Source organism: Excalfactoria chinensis, chromosome 1, assembly GCF_039878825.1.
Source record: "Excalfactoria chinensis isolate bCotChi1 chromosome 1, bCotChi1.hap2, whole genome shotgun sequence".
Lineage (NCBI taxonomy): Eukaryota > Metazoa > Chordata > Aves > Galliformes > Phasianidae > Excalfactoria > Excalfactoria chinensis.
In genome coordinates this window covers 111727044-111752122 of record NC_092825.1, presented here as the reverse complement: position 1 = coordinate 111752122, position 25079 = coordinate 111727044, and the positions used below count along the sequence as shown (strand labels likewise).

The 25079-nt window shown below is 38.5% G+C and overlaps 1 protein-coding gene and 1 non-coding gene across 3 annotated transcripts in view; both read left to right on the top strand.

Moving 5' to 3' along the window:
- The window catches only part of POLA1 (DNA polymerase alpha 1, catalytic subunit), a 188779-nt gene that overhangs the window by 17338 nt on the left and 146362 nt on the right, over positions 1-25079 (top strand). For both annotated transcript variants that reach the window (XM_072332121.1, XM_072332113.1), the window contains exons 13-26: positions 1715-1789; positions 2578-2716; positions 4307-4464; positions 6274-6358; positions 7278-7339; positions 8057-8146; positions 9755-9871; positions 10666-10841; positions 12476-12605; positions 12937-13056; positions 14176-14272; positions 14757-14881; positions 16648-16797; positions 17035-17157. In XM_072332121.1, coding sequence (XP_072188222.1) covers positions 1715-1789; positions 2578-2716; positions 4307-4464; positions 6274-6358; positions 7278-7339; positions 8057-8146; positions 9755-9871; positions 10666-10841; positions 12476-12605; positions 12937-13056; positions 14176-14272; positions 14757-14881; positions 16648-16797; positions 17035-17157 — 1647 coding nt within the window. The remainder of the gene's footprint in view (positions 1-1714; positions 1790-2577; positions 2717-4306; positions 4465-6273; positions 6359-7277; positions 7340-8056; positions 8147-9754; positions 9872-10665; positions 10842-12475; positions 12606-12936; positions 13057-14175; positions 14273-14756; positions 14882-16647; positions 16798-17034; positions 17158-25079) is intronic.
- Positions 14461-14591, top strand: LOC140247534 (small Cajal body-specific RNA 24). The gene has a single exon (XR_011902713.1).

Here is a 25079-nt window from a genome sequence, read left to right as displayed (position 1 = left end):
GTGTCTGCTACAGGAGAACTATGGAAAATGTGGGCCTGCTAATGAAAGGGGTCTGGATGCTCAATCCCTTTTTCACCTTGGTCTTTGTTAATAAGTGCAGCCTTCAGCAATCCCTGGTACCAAGAGGCCAGAAGGAGAGTTGGAGTATGGAAGACAGCAGTAGAGGAGGATCAGGTTAGGGAATATTCAGCTGCACAGATAGAAGTCCATGGCACATGATGGGTGGCACTCATGAATGAGGAGAGAGCTGGCTATTCCATTGTGAGGCAACTCTTGGTTATCTGTGAAAGATCATGATGATCTGGGGGGGGGGCCTGAGGACTGGAAGAACGGGAATGTCATCAGTGTCCTCAAGATGAGCAAAAGGTTGGCCTCAGAGGTCTCCTCCAACCTCAACCATTCTGTGAAGGACATCACGGGGGATGGTCAGCCCCACCTCGGATGGTGGGAGAAGGTGGTGAAGGAACCAACTGTAAGAGCTGTTGCCAGATGCACAGAGCGCACAGTAAGGTGCTTGGCAGCACTCAAAGTGGGTTTACAAAGGGTACTAAGTTAACCACACTATTAGCCTTGTGTAAGGAGATGAGGCTGGCTTGGTGGTCAAAAGTGCATCTGGAGGCCAGTCGCTGGTGATGAAGTGTAAGGATAGGTGCCAAATTGTGCAGTAGCTGTGTTAGTGATATAGATGATGGTGCAGAGTATACACTCAGCAGGTCTGCAGGCAGTGCAAAATGAGGAGGAATGTCAGAGGCACTAGATGATGGGGACCCCAATGGGCTGGAGATACCTTGTGGCCTACAGGAAACTCATGACATTCAGTAGAGGGAAATGGCAAGTTCTTCCCCAAGGGAAGAAGAGCCCCACAAACTCTGGGACTGACCAGCAGGGAAGCAGCTTTGTAGATCAAGACCCGGTCATCCTGGCAGGTGCTGTGCTGTCCCCAGTTGAGCGATGCAGATTAGCAGCCAAAAAGGCCTAGGAAACCCTGGGCTGCAAGAGACAGTGTTGGCAGCAGGTCTTGGGAGGCGATCCTCTCCCTTCACTTGGTGCTGGTGAGACACACGAGGAGTGTTGTGTTCCACTGAGCTCCCCAATACAAGAAAAACATGTATTGGAACAAGCCCAGCACAGGACTAGAGAGAGAATCATGAGGGCAGGGACGTTTGTCATAAGGGGCTGAGAGCTGGTGTTACTCAGCCTAGAGTAGAGGTGGCAGAGGTGGCTTGGGGAAGGGGTAAGGGGTAGAGAGGGACACTGTGTATAAATATCTAGGGAAGGCAGGGAAGTAGACAGTGATAGACTTCTAATTAGCACCCTTAGATTCCTTTACACCTCAGCCATTTCAGAATTTTTGCTATTGTCTGCAACCCCCAATTGTCAATTATGTTTTTGCAGACTGTGAACGTACAAAATATTTCTGAGTTTCCTTAGCTGTTATGTTGTATGGCTTTGGTTTGTGATAGTCAGTATAATTGTAAATTCATTCAGTACCAAACAGTTCATGGTATGAAACCCTGGAAAGATTAAATACAGAAATTAAAAGAGTTATACTATATTAGGTGGTTATGAGTTAAAATGGGAGTAACATGCAATCAAGACCATTGTATTTGAGGTTTTATGCTTTGTTTGGCCTTTTATTTCATTACCTTTTGGGGAAGAATTCATTTTCAATTGGAAGATACTGAGGAAATAGCAATATCTTTGTTTTATTCAGAAAGTGGAAAAATACTATGCGTTTGAGATCCCGGATGTTCCAGCCAAGTCTGAATACTTAGAAGTTAAATATTCGGTAAGTATAATTAATCTGATGAAAGACCAGAACATCCCCAGCAAGTTTGTGTTTCTATAAGATTAAAAATCACAGCATTTGACCCTTTGTATCTAGAGTCTGTGCTTTGTTGCATTGTGTAAATAGTTGGTGGTTATCTTCTTGTTGGCTTTGTTCGTTGTTTAAGGGTGTAGGAGTTAACTCATTGTTTTCCAAACGCAGAGATTAATTAATACCTAAGCTTGCAAAGAAAAGCATTTGAAGTTATTGAGTAATTTCAACCATCTTCCAGCACTTTAGGCCCTGACCCAGCACAGCTTTTCTTTGAATCCAGGTCCAGAATACAGGTTTTAGTTGCTAAAGCAGCATCCTGTAGAGGTTTGCAAGCTATTGCAAATGTTTCTTTAGCAGTGCAAAATTACCCAGCTTTAATATTGTCTGTCATATAAAGACTGGAACTATCTATTTAAGTATACAACAGTTGAGTGGTTTTTGTACAGACTTGGGGCTCTGCTATAGTCTTTGCTGATGATAATATTTCTCTTGCATCTAGTGAGGATGAGGAACTTTTGCTTTCAGGGTATTATATTAGTGTCCTGATTCTAAGTACTTATGCAGCTATTTAAGTACAGTCAGTAGTGTAATTTCTTGAATTACTGTGAGGTATTACAAGCAAAGGCTGTGCATGAAGGGAAATTACAGTGATTTTGGATACTCTGCAGTTCCGTTAAGGCTCTCTCTGAATATGGTTTGTCAACATGAGAACTTCTGTAGTGAGAAATAACTCGCTGCTTTTTATTACTTGTTAGGCTGAATACCCTCGGCTTCCTCAAGACCTGAAGGGAGAAACGTTTTCACATGCGTTTGGAACTAACACTTCTAGCTTGGAACTTCTCTTGATGAGTAGAAAGATCAAAGGACCGTGCTGGCTGGAAATCAAAAATCCACGTATGGCGCTTTGCGTGTGGAATGCTTGTTTGTTGAAAAACTGACATAGTTGGGGATTCTGGGGAGGAGGAAGAAATTAATTTCTACTGATGAATTCTCATTTTACAAATTAATTTCTTAATTTATCTACGTAGTTTTCATTATCTAGTACAAATAGTAACTTTCTGTTTGAAAGCTCTGTCCATGTAAGGTTGCTCGTGGCTGATCAGGTTATACCTTTGAATAGCGGTGAGAGGGAGCGGTGCAGTTTCCAGAACTTTGATACATACCCAAAAGGAATACTGAGTATTGTATATGAGTAATGTATACTGAGCTATTTGAAATTACTTACATTGCCAGAAAAGCAATATATACACAGAAGAGTCATATAATCAGTAGATTGTGATTAAATAATTAATATATTCATTCTTTTCTCTTGCACTTGAAGATTTCTGATGTGGAACTTGATAATTTGTGATGTGGAGCCTAACTTTGCTTTGGTTAGAGTTCTTCATTTAATGTGTGCTGTGAATTCCCAAAACCATAGGGTTGCTAATCATACTTGACAAAATCTGTAGGTTTTCTTGGAATCTTTTTGATGCATTTCAAATATAGTATTGACAGTTTTGAATTCTGATAGAACAGTTTTCTTTAGCACCCGGCTCAGAAACTGATTCAGCTGATACCAGTAAGGATTTTCAGCTGGAATGGATGCAACAGATTCTTGAACACCAAAAGACAAATTAGCTCTGATGAGTTTTCCACTAGGCCTTGGCAAGCATCAGTGTACTTCCTGGCACTGAACTTAAAAGCCTAAGAATAGCTTTTCACCTGTGTTCTTTGCTCAAGAATTGACTTCATATTCCTTTGGTGTTTTCTTTCCCTGTCTGAAAAGAGGCCAAAGTTGTTCCATGTAGCAAACGTGATGGTAATGATAACTAACAGTTCAGACAGTAACTGTTCCTTTTTACCTAATGTTGATGAGCATTGTCTCTCCTTAGACTACCCTGCTGGAATCAGATGCTGATCTCACCCCAGAGTTAAATGGTATATTAAGGAAGTTTGGAAATTCTTTATCCGTTCCTTTATCTTTGTTACAGCCCTCAGGTTCCAGAGAGGGTCCATACCTTGGTATCAGAATTGTTCATTTCAAAATGGTGACATGCCTACTCTATGGAAAATTCAGTTTTTTAGTTAGTTGTTTATGTACATTTTAGTTGTTATTGCACAGAATTTTCAGCTCAAAGCCAAATAATTTTTTAATCTACTTTATCAGACAGTTCTTCCTTACTTGTACCTTCCCTTCCATACTTCCTATGGAGAGTTTCAAGATCCGAAATATACGTGACTAACTATAAAATATACACCAAAATAAAAAGTAAAAAATGTTGGAGGGCCTTAAATAAGCAATTTCTAAAAAAATATTAATGTTAAGAAAATATTCTCTTCCTGAACCCTCAGCTGATTGTCTTATATGTGCCCCCTGGGGTGCATGCATCCCACCTTGCAAACCACTGAGAAATGAGGAACGTACTCTTTTTGATGGTACTATTAGAGAATTCTTACCTGTCATTTCCAGAAGAGTGAGGATGGTTCGTGTTGTTTCTTTAGAGCCCTCAAATCAGTCAGTCAGCTGGTGTAAGGTAGAGGCAGTGGCCTTGAAGCCTGGCTTGGTGAACGTGGTTAAAGATCTTCCTCCTCCTCCTCCTCTTGTGGTAATGTCCCTCAGCATGAAGACCGTTCAGAACCCAAAGACTCACCAGAATGAGGTAAGTAACCTGCTTTTGATTTTTGATTTTGTGTTTGTTATGCATTCAAAACTTCATAAAGGCTTGGAAAAACTTCAGTTTATAAAATGCCTAAACATTGCTGAGTAACTTTTCTGTGCAGCCAGTGTTTCAAAGAAACATTCACTAATATCAGCGTGAGTGGGTTCATTGGGGCTTTTTGGTGACAGCAGATCCTACATATACATATATATGTATATACATACATCTATATATATCTATATATATATTTGGATTACAGTATTACATGTCCTAGATTAAATGACTTTTTTTCCCCACCCTAACTGGAATGAGATCTGATCTGATCTATGAGACCTTACAGCTTCTACTATAGGCTGGATCAATAGGGTGAGGCCAGTTGTATGAGCAACACCAAGGTGTCCAAGAAGGCCAATGATGTCCTGCCTTATGTGGGAAACAGTGCAGCAAGTGGGAGCACAGAGGTGATTGTTTCTCTGTACTCAGCTCTGGTGAGGCCACACTTCAAGTACTGTGTTTAGTTTTGGGCTCCTCAGTGCAAGATTCTGTGGCCTTGGAGTGTGTTCAGAGAAGGGCAATGAAACTGGTGAAGGGTCTGGAGCACAAGTCTGATGGGAATTAGCTGTGGCAACTGGGATTGGTCAGACCGGAGGAGGCCCGAGAGACCTTATCACTCTCTACAACTGCTTGAAAGAGCATTGTAGTGAGGTAGGGGTCAGTCTCTTCTCCCAGATGACAGCAGTATGATGAAAGGGAATGGCCTGGGGGTTCAAGTTGGATATTAGGAAAAAATTCCTTCAGAAGAAAATTCGTTCACTCAGAAGGAGTGGTGAGGCATTGGGACAGGTTGGTTGCCCACGGAGATGGTGGAGTGACTGTTCCTGAAGGCATTCAAGAATGTGTCTCTGTAGCACTGAGAGATGTGGTTAGTGGTCATAGTGGTGATGGGTTAATGGTTGTACTGGATGATCTTAGGGAGGTCTTTTCCTACCTTAGTGATTCTATGATTCTGCTGTAAGACTTTTACTTGAAAAGTCAGAGAGGTATGGGTGGCCATCTTCAGATGTGGACTGCAGACCACAGAGTGTAATTAGACACGCTTAACAGTTTTTTAACAGAAGTCTCCCTAACTTAGGAGGAGATTTTAGTATTCACTTTGTAGGATAGTTGACTCTGGCTTATAGAGTGGGGGAAAAACAAGATTGACAGATTTTTAAAGAAGTAGTCCTCTTGAGCAAATAAAAGCCAACCTAATGAAATGTAAGCCAGGTACTAGCAAGACTCTGCCAAAATGACTCTGCAGCCTGTCTGATTTGTCTTCTGTTGGGGAGCAAGGACTTCTGTCAGCAAAACAAGCAAGAAGAATTAACACAGCAATAACTTCTAAACATTAAAGCCTCTTGGCTGGAAGAGGGGAAGCTCTTTCTGGGGACAGGCTTCTGCATGTCTTGCTGTGCTCACAGCCCTTACGCACTTCATAGGTTATCCCTTGGACGGTCAGGCCTGTTAAGACAGAATTTGAAGAAATAACATACAGGGTTTTCCAGAATTACACATCTCAAAATTCTAAGATGATCATTTATGAGTAAATTACATTTTTATTTTACCTAAGATTAGTTCTTAGCTCCTTTTTTAACTTCTTGTATTTGAAATTCATCTTAAAAAATATATTTTTCTTGTTTATTGAAGTGAGAAAAAAATAGGTAATTTAACCAAAAAAAAAAAAAACCCCATTTGGTGGGGGTTGGAAGATATGGATATAGATAGTGATTGTTTTGATATTTACGTGTATTTTGTACATCCTTGGTCTAGATTGTGGCTATGGCAGCTCTGATTCATCAGAAATTTCCTTTGGATAAAGCTCCACCTCAGCCTCCTTTTCAGACACACTTCTGTGGTATGTACTTGGAACAGGTCATGAAGGTGTCTTTTTTTTTTCCTGTTGCTTCTTTCTTTGAACTTCATTCTGTCAAATGAATGACTTGACTGTCAGGTAGGCTTTTCTCCTCGCTTACTTGATGCTGCTGTTTTATTGAAAATATTGAAGCTAGAATTTATGTGGTGCAGCCTTGCTTTGTGTTGTTTTCTGTATTTGTTGTTAGCTTTAATTGTTCTGTTTTCTCATACTATGTTTTTCACCTATGAGTTTAGACCGTTGTACCAACACTTGGCTATTTTTCAGTTCCGTTCTTCTTAATAGAACTTGAAAAATAAAAAATAGAACAATGCTATTGAAAATCTCCTGCAGTGGGGACAGCTACGTTTTGAGACTTGTCCCCTAGGTGATAGTAATAAAGAGTTTTGAATGCTTATGAGGGAAATTTCTTAGGAAGATGTGAACCATAACAATATTTTCCATTGATAACCTAATATACAGCTAACTGACTAGTATTTACTACTTATGTCATTGTTCAGTTATTTAAAGATGCACGTATGTGTAAGGTCCACTCTAAATTCAGAAGTGATTAAATCGTCTATAGAAAAAAAGAGGAATGTTTGGTTAGTTCTTGCAAAGACAATCTAGATCAGATGATTCTGGGTTCCCATCAGTTCATCATGCTAGCGTGATCAGTGACAGATGAGGACATTTTGCGCAGGATCTTCTTAAAAGGTAGCAGTTGTCATCTGGTAGACGTGGCTTTTAGTGAAATAATGTTGTGTTTTTAAACATTTGTCATTAGAGGCAAGTATTCCTGTAAGGCTAGCTTTCTGGAATTATGAGTTAGTTTGCCTCAGCCCCTTCTGTTGTGGATGGATGCTTATGGAGGGTACAGTTAAGAACATGTATGTAAGAGCAAATATCATTTATTTTGCAGTTGTTTCCAAACCGAATGATTGCATTTTTCCTTATGACTTCAAAGAAGAGATTAAAACGAAGGTAATTTCATTTGGTTGGTAGTGCCTCTTAAAATATGACCACTGTGTTGATTTGGATGAGTTATGCAAAAGAAATGTGCAAAGGAATGGCATGATTATTTCATTAGTTTCCCAATCCACAAACCTGAATCTTGGGGTTTATTTTGTGTTGCTGTAAACAGAGATGTTTGCTTTATGTCTTTCAGTACTGCTGTTAGCAGTGCTTATGAGGTAGTTTAGACAGTTGAAAATGTTTTGCAGAAGGGCTTGAAATTGTTATTAATTTTCATTATACACAAGTACGTACTAATAATAAACAAGGAATGTTTTTCTTCTTTCCCTAGATAGTTAAATCTGTCAAAATTTACCTTTTCTAAAGGGTGTTGTGAAGGTTGGCAGAATAATGAAGTACCATATTTTTGTTTTTCCTCTCTTTTTGTGTGATCTTAAGTCTGTGAATGAAGGATGCACATGGAGCATTTTCCTGGTGTGCTTGATTCTTAGGAAGCTCTTAAAATATCAGCAGATACCTGCATACAAAAGCAAAATGGAAAAAAAGCCTCTGAGAAAAGCTTTCTGTGTCTACATGAGTGAGAACAAAAAGCCTTGAATTACAGAAGGAAAGAGAGAGCTCTGTGGTGGTGCTTTATTATTGTCTTGTAACTAGTAGGGGAAAGGAGATGTTTCCATTTTAAACTTATTGGGTCATTGAAATCAGGTGCTCTCTTGCTCCTTTTAGAATGCTAAAATAGAAATTGCTGCAACAGAGAGAACGCTGCTAGGATTTTTCCTCGCGAAGATTCACAAAATTGACCCAGATGTTGTTGTGGTGAGTAATTTAACTCTGAAAGTCTCAGAACTAAAGTCTATTGTCAGTTGGTCAGGCTTCTTTTTCTTTTGCTTTATCCCCTTTCAGTTTCCTTTTATGTTTATCTTAGAATGCCTTATGAATTGAATTTGCTTATAAGACAGCAAATACACTTTGGTACAAAGATAATACAGAATTTCACCCTGAAAGCATTTTACACATCCTATTATTTTCCATAATGTCTGAAATAGGTAGTATTTCAGTAGTATTTGAAATAAGTATTTTTTTTTCCATAACTCGGAAAGACCATACAAAACAAAACCCTCTTGACTTTCTAGAAAAATGGGAGCACTTTGGATACTGAGTCTGTTTCAGTTTAGATGCTCTTATAATTTGTATCACCATTTATATTGCGTTACACTGTAAATCAAAATGATGACCTATAGAAATCCTTGGGATCTAAGCAAAACTTTGTAATGTGCATTGCTTTATTTCCTACTATATTAGCAACTGAGGTTTTATTATAATTACTCATTTTCTGTTTTTGTGAAGTTTAAATAGCATGCATTATTAATGAAATTTTGAAGACAATTTGAAGTGATCTCAGGCTGGTGATATGAGATTTCATACCCTTCTGGAAGCATATATAAATAATTAAAACAAGTGTTGAGCATAGAAGGAAATGAGCAGTCAGATTCCTGATGTGATCAGCTCGCTGCAACTGATATCCTCTGTTGCCTCTGTAAGCCTAGCTTCTAGATGGTAGTGGTAGGAATTAGTGGAAGGGGTTGCCCGTTGTGGAGATGTGAGAGCTCTAAGCCTAAGAATAGCAGAACAGTGTTAGTGTAGTTTGATTTGCATCTGGTTTAATTAGTGCTGTTGAAAAACAAGGTATGGCAGCATAGGTGGAGGGCCACTCATCTACAGCTGTAGAGCGTCTGTTGATTTTAAGAATGTTCTCATGTTGCGTGTATCGTACCATGCAGATGTGCCTGAAATGGTGAACCTGCACCTTATGGTGATTGACTGGTCCACTCCACATAGACTCTTGTTAAGCAGGGTAGCATTTTGCCTACAGGAACTGTTATGGGCCAGTGCTATAGATATCCTTAGCACTGCTTAAACATTTAAAATATTGCAGGAGTAGTCTCGTACAAAGGCACTGGAAGACAGATCATTCTGTCTGGATTTAACTGTGCTTAACTGCAGTATCAAAGGATAGAAAATAACTTTATAATAACGATAATACGAGTAATAAGAATATAATAAGAATAAGAATAGAGAGAAAAGGAATTGCTCATAGCTAATTTTATATGCTGTATAAAGAATATAATTTTTTTTCTACAATGTTTTAAATCTTTATCTTTGTTATCAGTGCATAAAGCTGAATTATGTGTTATGAGCCAGCTGTAGAGCTGTTTTTGGTATTCTCCCGAGCAGCATTGTTAGTGTTAAGACTAATGAGTACTGTTGATGAACGTTCTCTTAGAAAGTGCTTTCTGTGAGGGAGATAATGCCATCAATTAGATGAAAAAATCACAAAGGGCAAAGGAATACCAACTGTGTGAAAGTAAGTCTTTCAATTTGCATTTGTGGTAACCTTTTTTTGTTATTTTTTTCTGCTGCAAGGGTCATAATATTTATGGATTTGATCTGGAAGTGCTGCTTCAAAGAATTAATGTGTGCAAAGTCCCTCACTGGTCCAAGATAGGTCGACTGAGGAGGTCCAATATGCCAAAGCTTGGGGTAGGAAGATTGCTCAAGTCTTTTAAGACCCTTTATGTTGCATATGATTAAAAATGAATTAATTTTGATGAGAAACTGTAAATGTGACACTGATGTATTTTGACTGTTGGTCATGCTAGATTTCACGTGTCCCAGATCAGAAGTGATGAGTGTTTGTATGACTTTTATTACAGTAATAAGCTAAACTAATTTTCAAGTTAGGCTAATTTAGTTTACAGATTTCAAGTCAATGATGGTAATGACAGATTAATTGCAATAGTCTTTACTGTAACTGTCTTTGTCTGCTGTAACTGTGAAATGAGAAAATGTAATTTGGATTGATTGGTGAATCATCCCACTGAGAACTGCTAAGTTAATAATTGTGTAATTCTTAGCATGTATTTGTTCAGAGAATATTGAAGTACAGAGCCTGACTATTTTCCAGTCTGTTCCTGTCCTTCCTAGAGGCTGAGCTGGGCATTTTTGTGTAGCTGCTTCTTTGACTTTTGGTTCTGCTGTTGCTCCAAAAAAATTGTCCTTGGACAAAAAAATAAAATCTGTACCCACATTCTCATTGAGAATGGTCAAATTATTTAAGAAAAAAATCAAATATCACTTTCACAGTGGTTTAAGTTATAACTGGTAACGAATTCATGTAGGGGGCGAGCATTTTCCAGTGGTAGATTGGTAGATGACTTGACAGAGTTCTGTAAGCGTATATTCTAGGTATATGTTCTTTGTTGAAATATGATTGCTTCATTTTGTTTGTTGTTTTGGTGTTTGTTTGTTTTTTTTTCCCTCTGTATTTGGTGAAGGGTCGAGGAGGATTTGGTGAAAGGAATGCTGCATGCGGTCGGATGATCTGCGATGTAGAAATTTCAGCTAAAGAGTTAATCCGCTGCAAGAGTTACCATTTGTCTGAACTGGTCCATCAGATCTTGAAAACAGAGAGGGTGACAATTCTACCAGAGGAAATTCAAAATATGTACAGGTATGTTGCTGACTTGTATTTTTAATCTTTCAATGGAAAGTGTAAGTGCTATTTAGAAATCATTGACTTAACTTATTGGTGTTTGTAGAATAAAATAATTTTAATGATTCGTAATGAAAAACTGCTGGTGGGTGGTGGCCTATAATGTGACCTTGGTGCCAGGGAAGGTTATAGAACAGTTCACCATGAGTAAGATCACACAGCATGTGTGGGACAACTGGAGTATCAAGCAATTGTGGGTTTGTGAAAGGCAGGTCCTGCTTGACTTGATCTCCCTCTATGATTGGATGACTAACCTGGAAGATGAGGGAAAGGCTGTCAATGTACGCTGCTTAGATTTCAACAAAGTCTCAGCGCATTCTCCTGGAGAAACTGGCAGCCAATGACTTCAACAGCTACACGTTTTGCTGGGTAAAGAACTGGCTGTATGGCTGGGCCCAGAGAATGGTGGTGAATGGAGCTGAATCCATCTGGTGATTGGTAATGAGTGGTGTTCCCCAGGAGTTGGTGTTGGAGTCTGTTCTGTTCCAGTATCTTTATTGATGACCTGGATGAGGGGATTAAATACTCCCTCAGTGAGTTTGCAGATTACACCAAGCTGGGAGGAATTGTTGATCTGCCTAGGGGTAGGATAGCCCTACACAGGGATCTGGACAGGCTGGATCGCTGTGCTGAGGCCAATGGGATGAAGTTCAACAAGGCCAAGTGCTGGGTTCTACCCTTCAGTTGCAACAACACCAGGCAATGCTACAGGCCTGGGGCAGAGTGGTTGGAAGACTGTGGAGGAAATGGACTTGGGGGTGTTGCATTGGTTCTTGGCTGATCATGAGCCAGCAGTGTGGTCAAGTAGCCAAGAAGGGGAATGGCATCCTGGCTTTTATCATAAACACTGATGCCAGCAGGAGCAGGGAAGTAATCATCCCTCTGTATTCAGCTCTGGTGGGGCAATGTGTTGAGTGCTGTGTTCAGTTTTGGACCCCTCACTACAAGAAGAATGTTGAGTCCCTGGAGTGTGTCCAGAGAAGGGAGTGAAGCTGTGAGGGGTCTGGAACACAAGTCTTATGGGGAGTGGCTGAAGGAATTGGGATTGTTCAGTCTGGAGAAGAGGAGGCTTAGGGGAGACCTTATCGCTCCCTACAACTACCTGAAAAGAGGTTGTGGTTGGGGTCTGCCTTTTCTCCTAAGTGACTGTGATAGGACTAGAGGGAATGGCCTCAGGTTGCACTGTGGAGATTCAAGTTGGATGCTAGGAGGAATTTATTCTCAGAAAGAGTGGTGAGGCAGTGGCACAGACTGCCCAGGGAGGTGAAGGAGTCACTGTCCCTGGAGATGTTCAGAGCTGTGTAGGTGTGTTACAGAGGAATGTGATTAGTGGGGAAATATTGGTGGTAGGTGGGTATTTGGACTAGTTCATCTGGGAGGTCTTTTCTAACCTTTGTGATTCTATAATTCCATGATAGTGTATATGCAGTGGAAATTGATTTGTGAGACTTGATTTTTAGATAACCTAATAGGATATGCGAATTATATACTTTTAATTATTTTCTTGCCGGTGTCCTAGAAGTACCAGGTGTGTTCTGTGTAGTACACGAGCCTGATTTTACTTTGATGGGCCGTTTCACTTCTTTTTCCAGTGATTCTCCTCACTTACTATTCATGTTGGAAAACACCTGGACAGATGCCAAGTTCATTCTCCAGATCATGTGTGAGCTGAATGTTCTGCCACTGGCCCTTCAGATTACAAACATATCTGGAAACGTTATGGTACGTTTTTATGATGTTTCCCCCCCACCCCCTTTTTTCATCCACAAATTTAGAGCTGTTTTTTTTCTGTTTTATTGCAAATTTTCAGTTATAAGCTCTAATTTAGAATATACAGTGCTGTTTTTTGTTGTGGTGAGTGTTTGGTAATCTAATCAAGTATTAAAGCTTCCATACCAAGGCTGTGTTTGAGCTTTGTCTATGCTAATACTGTAGTGTAACAGTAATGCTAGGTGAACTTAAAATAGTTGTAAGAAACTGCTTAGTTTATGTTTGCACATCTATGTTTGTTTTCTGTGCTTTGCTAAGAATTTTTTTCCCCCCCTCTCTATAGTCAAGGACAATGATGGGTGGACGTTCTGAACGTAATGAGTTCTTGCTGCTTCATGCATTTTATGAAAAGGACTACATAGTCCCAGACAAACAAGTTTTTAAAAAGCCTCTACAGAAGCTGGTGAGTTGAACTGTTGTTTTTTTAATTTGAGAATTATTATTAATAAACAGTAGCATTCTTTTGACTGTTGTTCACTGAGAACATGGCACAGACATGGCCTGTTTTAGATGTAACTTAACTTTACAACTTACGATTAATTCAAAAAATGTTTTTGCTGAGTTGACAGTGGAGAAATATTTGTTTTAAGGGCACGTTGTATCACCTTTCTCAGTGTATCACAAATCTATAGAAACTCATTTCATCTTTCAGTATGAAATGAGCCAAAGTGGGAGAATATTACCCAAGACAGACTATGTTGATTAATGGATGTATTCTTACTCTGTGGTTAAGGGAATCTTTTACTGATAAACAGTTCTTCAAAGTGTGATTTATAAGGCGTATGATTTGAGAACGCGGGTGAAAGATGCAAAGATGTTTAAGAAAAAAATTATCTGAATAATGCCATTGTAATATATTTATAGAAACATCTATATATTTATTAGCAAGTGCATTAGAACTTCAGAATGCATTTCTTCCACTATTTTTTGCCTTTTACTCTTAAGTTCAATAGAATATTTCAGAATAATAAGTACTTTTGTTTGTATTATTGCATCAAAGCAGTGCCTGAATTTTAGTTGGTTCACAAGAGCTTTGAACCCCTCAAAAAAAAGTTCTTATCACAGTGAAACAAATAGCAAAATAACTCTTTAAGTCAATAATACTGCTTTTATTTGTTTAATTAAAGCCCATCCTTGTTACTTCCAAAAAACGTATTTTGATTTTAATTGGCAGAGATATTTTCTTGTGGGTCATGAGTTGATTTTTTTTCTTGCTGTCTATATTTAGAAACAGTAAGAAAACATGGTGTAGTGCTATAGTGAATGGTGACAATTCCTTAAGTCTTGGTAATCTCTTGTGATCAATTTGTTCCTGTATAAGTTGGTTTGAATGCTGTTCTGAGATGTTGAGGGCTTTAATAAAGGCCATGATGAAAATTCCATGTCTTGAGTGTATTTTAAAGGGAACTGTATACAGTGGCACTCAATTTTGTATTTGATTTGCCAAAAATAACTTTTCTAACAGTAGAAGTAGAACAGAAATCTTGGAGGCCAGATAATGACTTTACAATGTCCAATATAGGTGGATGAAGATGAAGATTTTGAAGATCAGAATAAATCGAAGACAGGGAAAAAGAAGGCAGCATATGCTGGGGGCTTAGTCTTGGATCCCAAAGTTGGTAAGATGTTTCAGTTTCCTTTCTTCTGTGAAATTAGAGACAGGTAGAATATACTAATGTGGACAGACAACAGTGCACAATGTATGTATCTTGCAGGAGTTCGGTGTTGATTTATTGTTTCTGTTTGAATATAATACAACTCCCAGTAGCTTTATGTAAGAAGATTAAGTCTGTATATTCATTTCTAATGGACATGTAAGTTTTCTTTCAGTTTCTCCTCTATGTGGGGAAAACTGTACTAGTGTCCTATAGTAACACAGAAGCTATCTGTTCAACTCTGATGAGTTAATAGAGTTGGATCGTTCCACTTCTGACAGCTGTCTGCAGTAGGTAGCGGTACGTCTCAACAGCTATTGCAAGGGATTTATGGTACTGCAGAAATGAGATATGATGTATTACTGTCACTTACATATAAATTTTGGAGCTGGATGAAGTCCTCAGCAAGACTGAATAATCATACCTTTTGTTTTAAACTCTGTTTTAGGTTTTTATGACAAATTTATTTTGCTTCTCGACTTCAACAGCTTGTACCCATCAATTATCCAAGAGTTTAATATCTGCTTTACCACAGTGCAGAGACTGTCATCGGAAGCACAGAAAAGGGCAGAGGTTTGTGTGCTTTAACTTGTGACTGCCTTAATTTCAGCATGCTTTTTTGTGAATTAGCTTTTTAAGAAATTGTTCTTATTCATTGTTTGACTCCTTTATTATTTTCCTTTCACACTTAAAAAAAATGAATCTTGTTTAAAGATGCATCACAGTAAGTATTGGTTTGGAGTATAGCACATATGCCGTCTTCATTTCAGTAATATTTCTTCAGTGTCTTGGTAAGTTATCTCCCATCTAAATAAAATCTATTTCTAATTTGGTATGCTCATGAAGCAAGAATTTTAGTTGGGCACAATTGTTCCTTTTCGGGCCTGTGTCCTTCTAGCAGTTCCTGAGTGCACTGGCCCATTTCTTCATATCTTTGTAGAAGCTCCTTAAAGTTATGTTGCTGTAGAATTCATAAAATGTACCATAAAATGTACCAATGCATGATGCTTGAGGGAGGAGTGCAATAGAACAACCTTCTATTAGATGCCAGGGCAGTATGTCTTGGATGTGTGTCAGAGAGCATTGCTGTATGTCAACTGCAAGACCAGATTTGCTGAAATTCACTCTATTTAAGAAAGTGTTAAACCATATTAAATGCAACCAAAGAACCTCCTGAAGATGTTCTTCATGTAGTGTTTTCTCAGCATCGGTGTTGGCCATGGCCTTTCTGTGGCTGCTTATGCTCCTTTCCTCAGCTCTTCTGGCGCAGTTGTTGGTGGAGTTGTGCTGTAAACTGAGGCAGTGAGCTTGTCAGGTTTAAAGGTTAAATCTGGGACTTTTGATTTTAACTGAGATTGGCTCTGTGGCTGGAATAAGTGTGTTGTCCATACATAGTTATGAGACCTAGTCTTATGACAAATAAAATACCAGTACCACAGCAGAAATGAGGAGAAAATTGTGGAGTTGTTCCATTGTGTTTCTCCAAACTTGCTGTGAATTTATTCATCTTTCTTAATTGTGCTTCACATTGAAACAGCTCATTTTGATTTCTCTCAAGGCATGATATTGAATCAAGCTTTAATGTCATTCCTTGTTAAGTTTCTTTTTGATCTGCTTTACTGAAGTGTCAGCCTTAGTGTCTCTGTTACTCTTTGTGTGTTTCTCTCTCTTTCATTATGCTTGAAATATCTTCACACTTTTGCTGAGCAATAATTTCTTCACAAATGCTAATAGGAGGAATGCGTGCTTTCTGTTGGGCTGTTCTTTTGCTGTGTTAGAGTTGCTTGGGGTGGGGTTTTCATTCTGTTATTACTGTTGATTTCCTTTTTGTCAATTACTGTGTTCAGATTATCAGTTCTTCAGATCGTGTGCTCCATTTTACAGCTCAGAAGACCAAAAATACTTAGGAGAGAATAATAATAATAATAATAATAATAATAATAATAATAATAATAATAATAAAAGGTGTATTAGTTTAGCAAGGGAAGGATTGCTTTGTGTATACATCTCGTACCAACTGTATCTCTTTCACACACTCATATGTATATAGAAGTAAAAAATCTCACTGCTACCGGTCCATGTTTTTGTTGGGATTCCCTCTGTACAGAGACAGGCTTAGACCATGGCCCCAGCAGGGACCAGGTGATGTAGTCAAATACTGTAGATAAAAGCCCTTTTGCGCCTGTTGTTGTAAACAGGAATGGGCTTGGATGTTCTTGCACGCTAGTGGATATGAGCTGTGTTGTTTTTATTATCCCCCTCTGGCAAAGCTGTTCACTTAGCGTGGTAAAACCTGACTCTCAAGCACAAAGTGATAAGCACTGATGATCATTTGACAGGTGGAAGAAGAGGAAGAAATTCCAGAGCTTCCGGACCCTTCTTTGGAAATGGGAATTCTGCCTAAAGAAATCAGGAAACTTGTGGAGAGAAGGCGCCAAGTTAAGCAGTTAATGAAACAGCCAGACTTAAATCCTGACCTTTATTTACAGGTGTGTTTTATGGAACTCCTTTGATTTTTTTTTTCCTTCCACTCCCCTTAAACGCACTGATCAGCCTTGCAGAATAGGGATGATTAGTAGTGAGCAGTGATTGTAATGTGCTTTTCTTGGAGCCCATCATTGCTGCAGACTATATAAAAAGCTGTGAATGTAATTTTGAAGATTAAGTTCTGCTCTCTGTTGGCTCATTTTGGTTGTATCATTTTTGCTGGTTATGTTTCTTTCCAGTACGATATCAGACAGAAAGCTTTGAAACTCACCGCTAACAGTATGTATGGCTGCCTAGGATTTTCCTACAGCAGATTCTATGCCAAACCCTTGGCGGCTTTGGTGACGCATAAAGGGAGAGAGGTAAGTCATTAAACACATTGTGAACACATGTACCTAATAGTTAATTTGAGCTACCTGCTTTTCATTGAAGAGAATAGAGGCCTCCACTTGTTTTCAAACCTGGTTTTAATTTTGGAACTATTGTTTTAGTTTTCTTCTGTGTCGCATTTGAGGAGAAAAAAGGAATTTGGTGTCTGGAAAAGAGTGAGATGCATGTCTCAAATTAAGACAAGTTGAAACTGTAGCTTGAGCTGTTTTTTTGTATGTGTAAAATTGCTTTGGTTTCATCAGATTGGATTATGGTTTAAAAAAATCAAAATAAGAAAAATCAGGACTGTTTGCATGCTTTCCATGAGTTTCCAGTTCTGCTTCATGCATTGCTCTTTGCTTCAGTGGTACACATCAACTCTGGATGAGCTTGTCTTTGGTCAGTCTGTCATGTGTCTTGGTACACTGTTGCCTGAAACCCTGACTTTGTGACAGGGCTGATTAATCCCCTGGTGCCAATGGATTGTATATTAGGGCCTTTCAAAACCTGTTTGTACTTTAAAATGATGGTTTGCTTTAGCTTCAAGAGGACAGATTGTATTTTTAAGAGATTCTTTTAAATTTATAGGCGTAACTACTGCTCCATTTGATTACTACGATGGCTGAATGCTGACCTCCACATGGGTTGAGAGAGGAAATAATTATTTAGGATCCAAAAGATATCACTAATACACAGTGTCTTAAAACACAATCTTTTCATCCTACTGCTTGTTAGTTCTTAAAAAAAGAGAATGCCAAGCAGGAATCTTTAGCGGTCCAAGTAATGAATGTGACAGAATGATTGGTCAATTTTTTTTAGTTGATCAGGAAGATGGAAGAGCTCGTGTCAGTGCTCAGAGGCATGTGACTCTTGTGACTTAAGAGTACAGCTGTCCTTGCTGTAGATGCATTTATGACTCCCAGCTGATGGGTATAATGTTTCTAGTAACATCTTTATTTTTCAGAGGTTTCCCCTCTGAACAGTTCTCTGGGGTAACCTCACATCTGCTGTTCCTCCAGGATTTACTTAGCCTATATGTTTAACCCTAAAGGCATTTAACAAGGAAATGATTTCCAGCTTTGATTACTGTAAATGAGTTATGCTTCCATGTGAATTCTAATGCTGACATTTCCTATAAGGAAGTGCTATCTTTTTTGGCAGGGGGATGTTTCTGCTGTATTTGTCTGCAAGTCTGGCATGAGGAGTAGCTGTATATTTCATTGGTTGTATTTTCTAAATTTAGATTTTTTTGTTGTTGTTGCTCTCCATTAATCATGTTGAGCACCTGTCACAAACAAGGTGTTGTATAGATACTGGAGCCTTTTGCTTCTCTGTTAGGATGGAAAATTACTACTTTGTAGCACATACTGTTTATTTTCAGTTGTCTGTGCCTTATGGGATAGTGGTGCATCCAGTTCTGGTGTTCCTGCATCACAGAGTTATAGAATCACAGAATGTTTTGGGTTGGAAGGGACATTAATGTTCATCCGGTTCTAACACCCTGCCATGGGCAGGGATGCCTTCCAGTAGATCGGGATGCTCAAGGCCCCATCCAATCTGGATGTCCCCAAATAATGGTAAAATGGTTTACTGTGTGGTGAGGAAAGGCAGTAATAGATATAGTAAATGCACTGGGAACATTTCAGATGCTTTATTTTACTTACTTCATTTTTTGGTTCAGAGGGATTTCATACTTCTTGAATTTTGGTGGTACTGGACCTGAGTTTGCATTCTTCAGGGCTTTACCAGACATTTGCATCTACAGTTTTGTAGTTGATCTGAATTTGGGGAAGAACCTCTTACGTTGGCACAGCATTGGCTGAAGGTGTGTCATCACTGGTGATTTCTAAAGGTAGCTCTGTGAGATGGGGCTGCTGGGAGCACAGTGCAGAGGTTAAGTTAAGCAGGAGCCAGACTACATCTGCCAGCAGCATTGCTGAAATCAGCGGGACATTACTGTCTTGGTATGACTCTTCTGTCTAGTTGAGCACCTCTTGTAGAGCTGAAGTTATCTTTTTTTCCTAGCACTCTGAATCCCGTGGAAATAACAAACTTCTGAAAACTTGAGTACTTTTGTACTTCTGTGGAAGTATGATGGTTTCTGATGAAACACGTTGTATACATTCTGTTACAAGAACTTGCTTTTATAAGTAGGTAATTAATAAACAGATACAACTTTGTTAGTTCCTTATTCTGCAAGTAGTAGTTTGTGCTGTAAAAGATGTCACGAGATGTCACCTTAGTTTTCCGGCTTGTTTTTGTGAGTTGGAATATTTAATCTAGAAAAATGTTACTTTTAGATTAAGATTTCCTCTAAAAGCTCTAAATGCTTATATAACATTGGTAAATGTTAAGTATTGGGAGATTTGGCTCTTCCATGTGGACAGGTAAATTAAGAAAGTAACTATTACAGGAAAGACATTATTGTTTCAAACTTGAATGATCTTTATGATTAACAATTATATATAAATTATATGTATTTGTAATGACCTGCACAAATGCAGATGAATTAGTAGATGTCTCTAATGCAGGTGTCTAAGTGGGGAAAAATCCTGTGTAGGTTGAAGTGAAATTAATATTTCTTTTGCAGAAGTACAGTTCAATTGTAAGTGTTGTCAGATTAATTTAAAGCAGGGAATGTACGTTTCAAGTTGTAAGTTGTTGAAGCTGATGATAGCACTAAGTTTTAACATAGCTGAGAGAGAATGAGCTTTGAATTTCTTAAACTGGTGCTTTGTTATTGTGTGACTGAAGGCTGTAGGAGAACTGAGCGCTGCAAATGCATAATACTGAGTGCTTTATATTGCTCCTCATGGACTGTAACCTTGGTTTGTGGTTTGGCTATGCCAATGAACAAAATGTCATGGAACTACCACAGAGCTCCTTATTTTGACTACAGGCTGTTGTGATTATTCATTGCTATTTTAAGAACTTATAATGTATGATAGCGTATGGCATGATATTTTCAGTTTAATGACAGAATTGTTATATACAATTGAGAAAGAACATCATTTATAAAAACAGATCTAGATGCTGGGACAATGTAATCTATGACACTTGGACAGAATTTCCCATAGGAGCTCAGTACTCATCAGTCAGGCTTGGTGCTTGACCCTTGCGTACTTGCTACATGCAGGAGAAATGTAGGAAAGTCTTATGTCTGGGGTCGTATGTAGGCTGGATCCAGGGGATAAATTAGCACATTTGATTCCGTTGCGTGAGATTTAATTTATCTGGATAGCACAGTAGTGGTAGTAATTTTTCACTAGATGGCGATAGAGACCTTGAGATCATTAATCAATTAAGATTTTCTCTTTTGTCACAAAGTGCTTTAAACATTGACTACACCGTCTTTTTTCAGATGCATCTTGTTCATTTTTTTTTTCAGTTGTGGGTAATCTGCAGCCGGGAGGATGGGACTTATCAGTATGAAATTCCTTTGAATTTAAGACATTATATAGCACAGGGGGAATGAACAAATTTCAGTGTATTTTTGAAAGAAAAAAAAAAAAGCAGATTTGGAATGGGAGGGAATGAAAACCATAGTTCAGATCTGCTGAATGTTTTAGGAAAAGACATGAATATTTTAGGAGAAAAAAAAAAATGTTTTCCTGCTTGGATTATTAGAAACGCTCTGGTTCTTGTTTTTAGAACAAATTTAAAGATTAAATATAGAAAAAAAAAATTACATTTGCTATCCAAATGTTACATTATTGATCTAGAATGCATTGGAAGGGTTTTGGACTTCTTCCCCTCCCTGTTACTAAGTGTTTGCCCGGACATTGCTCTTGCTGTAACTACAGCAGTTGCTTGCATGGAAAAGTAATAGGAAAATATTTAATGTATTTTTAGCTGTCCTTTAATGTAATTTAACAACTGGAAACAAGATGAGTCGGTGTTGTACAACCAGCCAGCTCTGCACTTGCAGGCAGTGTAAGGTCATGCCTTTTTAGCCTCTTTAAAGGACAAGTCTTTTGATGGAGTGTCAGTTGTCCCATTTCCCAAAATCAGGATGCCCTCCACTGCAGGATTTTCTTACAGCAAAGTTGTTGAGACAATGTTACATGTAGTCAGCCTGGTTGCTAATGGCTATCACTCAAAGTTGTGGCTTTTTTCAGTTACTTTGTTTTTTCTCTGTTATTTTTCATGTTATACATTTTTGCTCAAGTGGCCACCAAACTTGCTTTTGAAAGGAAAATCACGCATTTACTGGTTTCGACAGTGTTAGCAGGTAGATCAGCTACTGCAGTATGCAAAATAAAAAGGTGAGAAAGGCAGTTGGGTTAATTCCAACTTTCTCATTCAGATCCTTAGATACATTCTCAGTTAATAATTAGTTTAAGGCCCTGGCAGTCAAAAGGAATGAATAAAAGCATGTTATTGCAGCAGTCTGGGGAAAGAATGGATGAGGGAGGAGAAAGATGAAGTGGAGAAAGATGAGCTCATTTTAAAAATAAATAAATAAATTAGGCAAGGGTAGGTAAGCAGGTTAATCACTGTGTATAGTAATTGGCTTCTGTGAAGAAATCCAGGTATCTTTCTTTGCTTTATATATATATATATATATATATATATTTTTACGAAGTAATGTTCAAATGAGGAAAATGATCATCAGATACTTTTTCATAATTACTTCTAAGGCCTTGGTTATGCAGTCTGCATAAGCTGTCATGTGAGTGGGGCAACTGTCAGATACCTGGCTTATTCTGTCTTGTGGTATGGGAGAAAAGCAGAATGTTAAATGAGGGAAAGGATCCTCCTAAGTTTTCATCTAAGTATGTCTTCTATATTTAGACGAAGAATATATTATCAACATAACATTTTTGAAAGACTTAGAACCTGAAAACAATAGTCTGGGTTAAGACTTCATTGCTTGCTTTTAAATGTGAGTTTGCTTTTAACAGTGAGCTGAGATCTTAGGAGAAGCAGTGCTAAATTGTTGCAGTATCTCTAAATGGAAGCTTTTGAGGTAAATTAAATGGTCACTGTTATATTTATCATTATAGATGCAGTTGTGGTCCAGCAGTAAAGCTGTGCATATTATGCTGCATTATAATACCCAAAACAAGTTACAACAGACATTTCAGACAATGCAGTAGTAGAAAAGTTGTGGAACATCGTAACGTTTGTTGGAATTGGGTATTATTATTCTAAGTCAAGTACGTGAGATGACATCTGGTCTGATAAAGACTTCTGTATCTCCAAAGGGAGGAAATGAAATGTTTCAGTTCAAAAGAATGATCAGAATACCTTCAGTAAAAAGGAAATTAGTCTGGAGGAGAAATTTCATTTGATTTTGGGTTTTGTTTTTCTTTAATGAACAGAAAGGCTTTATATTATGGGTGTTCACCAAGTAATGTTTAGGAAGATTGAGATGTACAGCAAGTCAGATGAACAGAGAGACTTTGTTTTTCACAACTGCTTACTTTAAGATTGTGCTGTCACCAAATTTGTGGTGCCTCTCACTTCTGACAGCTTATTTCTGTGGATGGGTTCTATCAGTTGTGCAGCCATGTGGTGAGTTGGCTCAGCCTGGTGATCTGACTTGAAAACTAACTCTACCAAACTGATTTTTGTTGAATCAATGACTCAGTGACTCACTGCGTGCTCTTAGGGCTGGTAGAAAGGAGAAGGTCAGAAATCGGTGACATACTCAGCATGAGTTACAAGGGGTCAAACATCACCATCCTTTTTCCAGCTAACACCTGACTGTGAAACTATTGGGTTAATGTTAATGGGATGAACATGTACTTTTGTTTTCTCCTATGGTTTCCTATCTTCAGCATCATTCTCATGATGCCCAAAGATACTGCTTTTACTTAAATCTTGTCTTAATCTGACTGCTTAGATAGCAGTAAGATATGTCTCACTCAGAATCGTGGTAAAACTGAAAGCCAAGGTACAAGGAGATGCTGAAGAGCAAAGCCTCTGGCAAATTATTCAGAGATCTGAAATGTAGCACTATGTGCTCTTGTAGAAGCCATGTGTTGGGTGAGAGCTGGTAGCTTGTAATCAGGAGTGGTAGAAATGTCTCTCCACATCTGGTACTAGCCGCAGAGACTCTCAAGTATGCAGTAAAGTGTTGGTGAGTGTACTTGAATCCTTTAGTCTCCAGAGAGTTTGCCATACCTAGGCTTTAGTTGAAGGAATTGTTTAATCCTACCTAGCTAGAATTCAATAGGAATTATGAGATTTGAGAGAGATCCTTTTGTGGCTCTCTTCAGGTATTGGCGTAGAGATACTGTATTGAAGAAAGATACAGGAGCTTTACACAATGCCAGTTCTAAACTGGTTGTTCTTCAAGATAATTCTGCCTCATTCGTACCATCCATCAAAAATACAACGCTTTGGTCTTGTAATCAAAATTCTCATATATTTCCTGGGAACTATACTTTCTATGCAGAAGCTCACTGTTGTGACACAGCCTTTATTGGAAGCTTCTTGCTCCATGCACAGCTACGTGCTTTATTATTTATGCTCATGAATGAATACTCTTTTGAGCCTAGGAGATCTGCTGTTTTCTGCTAATGGTTTAAGGGTTGTAGTGATGATCCTATTGTGGCGTGTGAGAGAGAAGCTTAGAGCTGGGTTTTTTCAGTCTGCAGGGAAAAAGCTTAAGAAAATTGTGGTGACCGGAAGCTTAAAAAGGGGACTATCAAGAAGAAGCCAGAATTTTCCAGTGTTGCCTTGTAGCAGACAGTTGTAGCCATCTCTTGGGAAGACGTCTGGATTAGATGATGTCCAGGGATTCATTTCAACTGACATGGTTTTATCACCTTTAGTTTAGATGTTGCTTTAATTTATAATGAGATTTATTGCCAAGGTCAGCTAGATCCAGCAGATTCAGGAGTAGCAGCTTTTCATTTCAAGTAAAGAAGTCTAGGAGTAAGACATTACAGCAGTGGTATTTGTCTTAGAAGGCTGTTTTGGTTCTAGAGCTGAAGAGCTGCGTATTTTGAATGCCAGTTTTACTGCATAGATTGTCATGTGGGCTCTTCTGTGTATGTTCTTTTGTTGGGCCTATGCCAAGAGTCACTGGCTTAATTTAGAAGATGTGCATATGAACAGCTTATGCTGTTTTCAGCATTGAAATATAGGACAGATAAGACTGTTCAAGACCTTTTTTTTATCAGTGGAAGGTGAACTATCGTCTTGAACGGTCTCTACTGCTGTAGGTACAATACTGTCCTTGCAAGAATGCAGGAGGCTCTGGCAAACAACAAGAATTCTGCTTTGTTCAGAGAATTATTGGAAACTATCTGTAGTTTAACAAGGTGAGATGTACCTTGTGAGGGTTTTCTAATGTAGACAGGCAAGGTTTGAAGAAGGAAGCCTCTAAGGTAGGCATATAGTCTAAGCTAATTTTTGAGAGTTCCTCCATATTAGAGAGAGGGTAGTGTTGGAGTGCATGACATAAATCCCCTCAAGTGTTTAAGTGTGATAAATGGTTGAAATTCACTCCAGGAGTGAAGGAGTTGTACTTTATAGAAGACAGGAGATGTTGCTGGTGGCAGTGTTGTCTTTGGGTTCAGGCTATGCCCTTTGTCAAACTTACTGGGTAATGTTTTGGGGAATAGGATTAGTTTTATATATGTTGATATCTGGTCTGCAGTTTGATACTGTGTGCATTTGCTGATTTGAGAAACAGTTGCTCCATAAAATCCTTTTTCAACACTCAATAACTAAAAAATAATTAAAAAAAAAATAAATCCAATTCCCTTTACCTTTCCTGTGTCTGGACTTTTATTACTGGTCACAATCTTAGAGATAAAGAAAAAATAACGTTTTTTAGGGTGGTGGTGGTGGTGGGGTAAAGTGTTTCCCATTTGTGCGACTGAAAGGTGGCGCGCATCAAAAACGGGGAATGTCAGAATGTCATTTGAACCTTACCGAAGGGATTATTTCCTGGCAGACG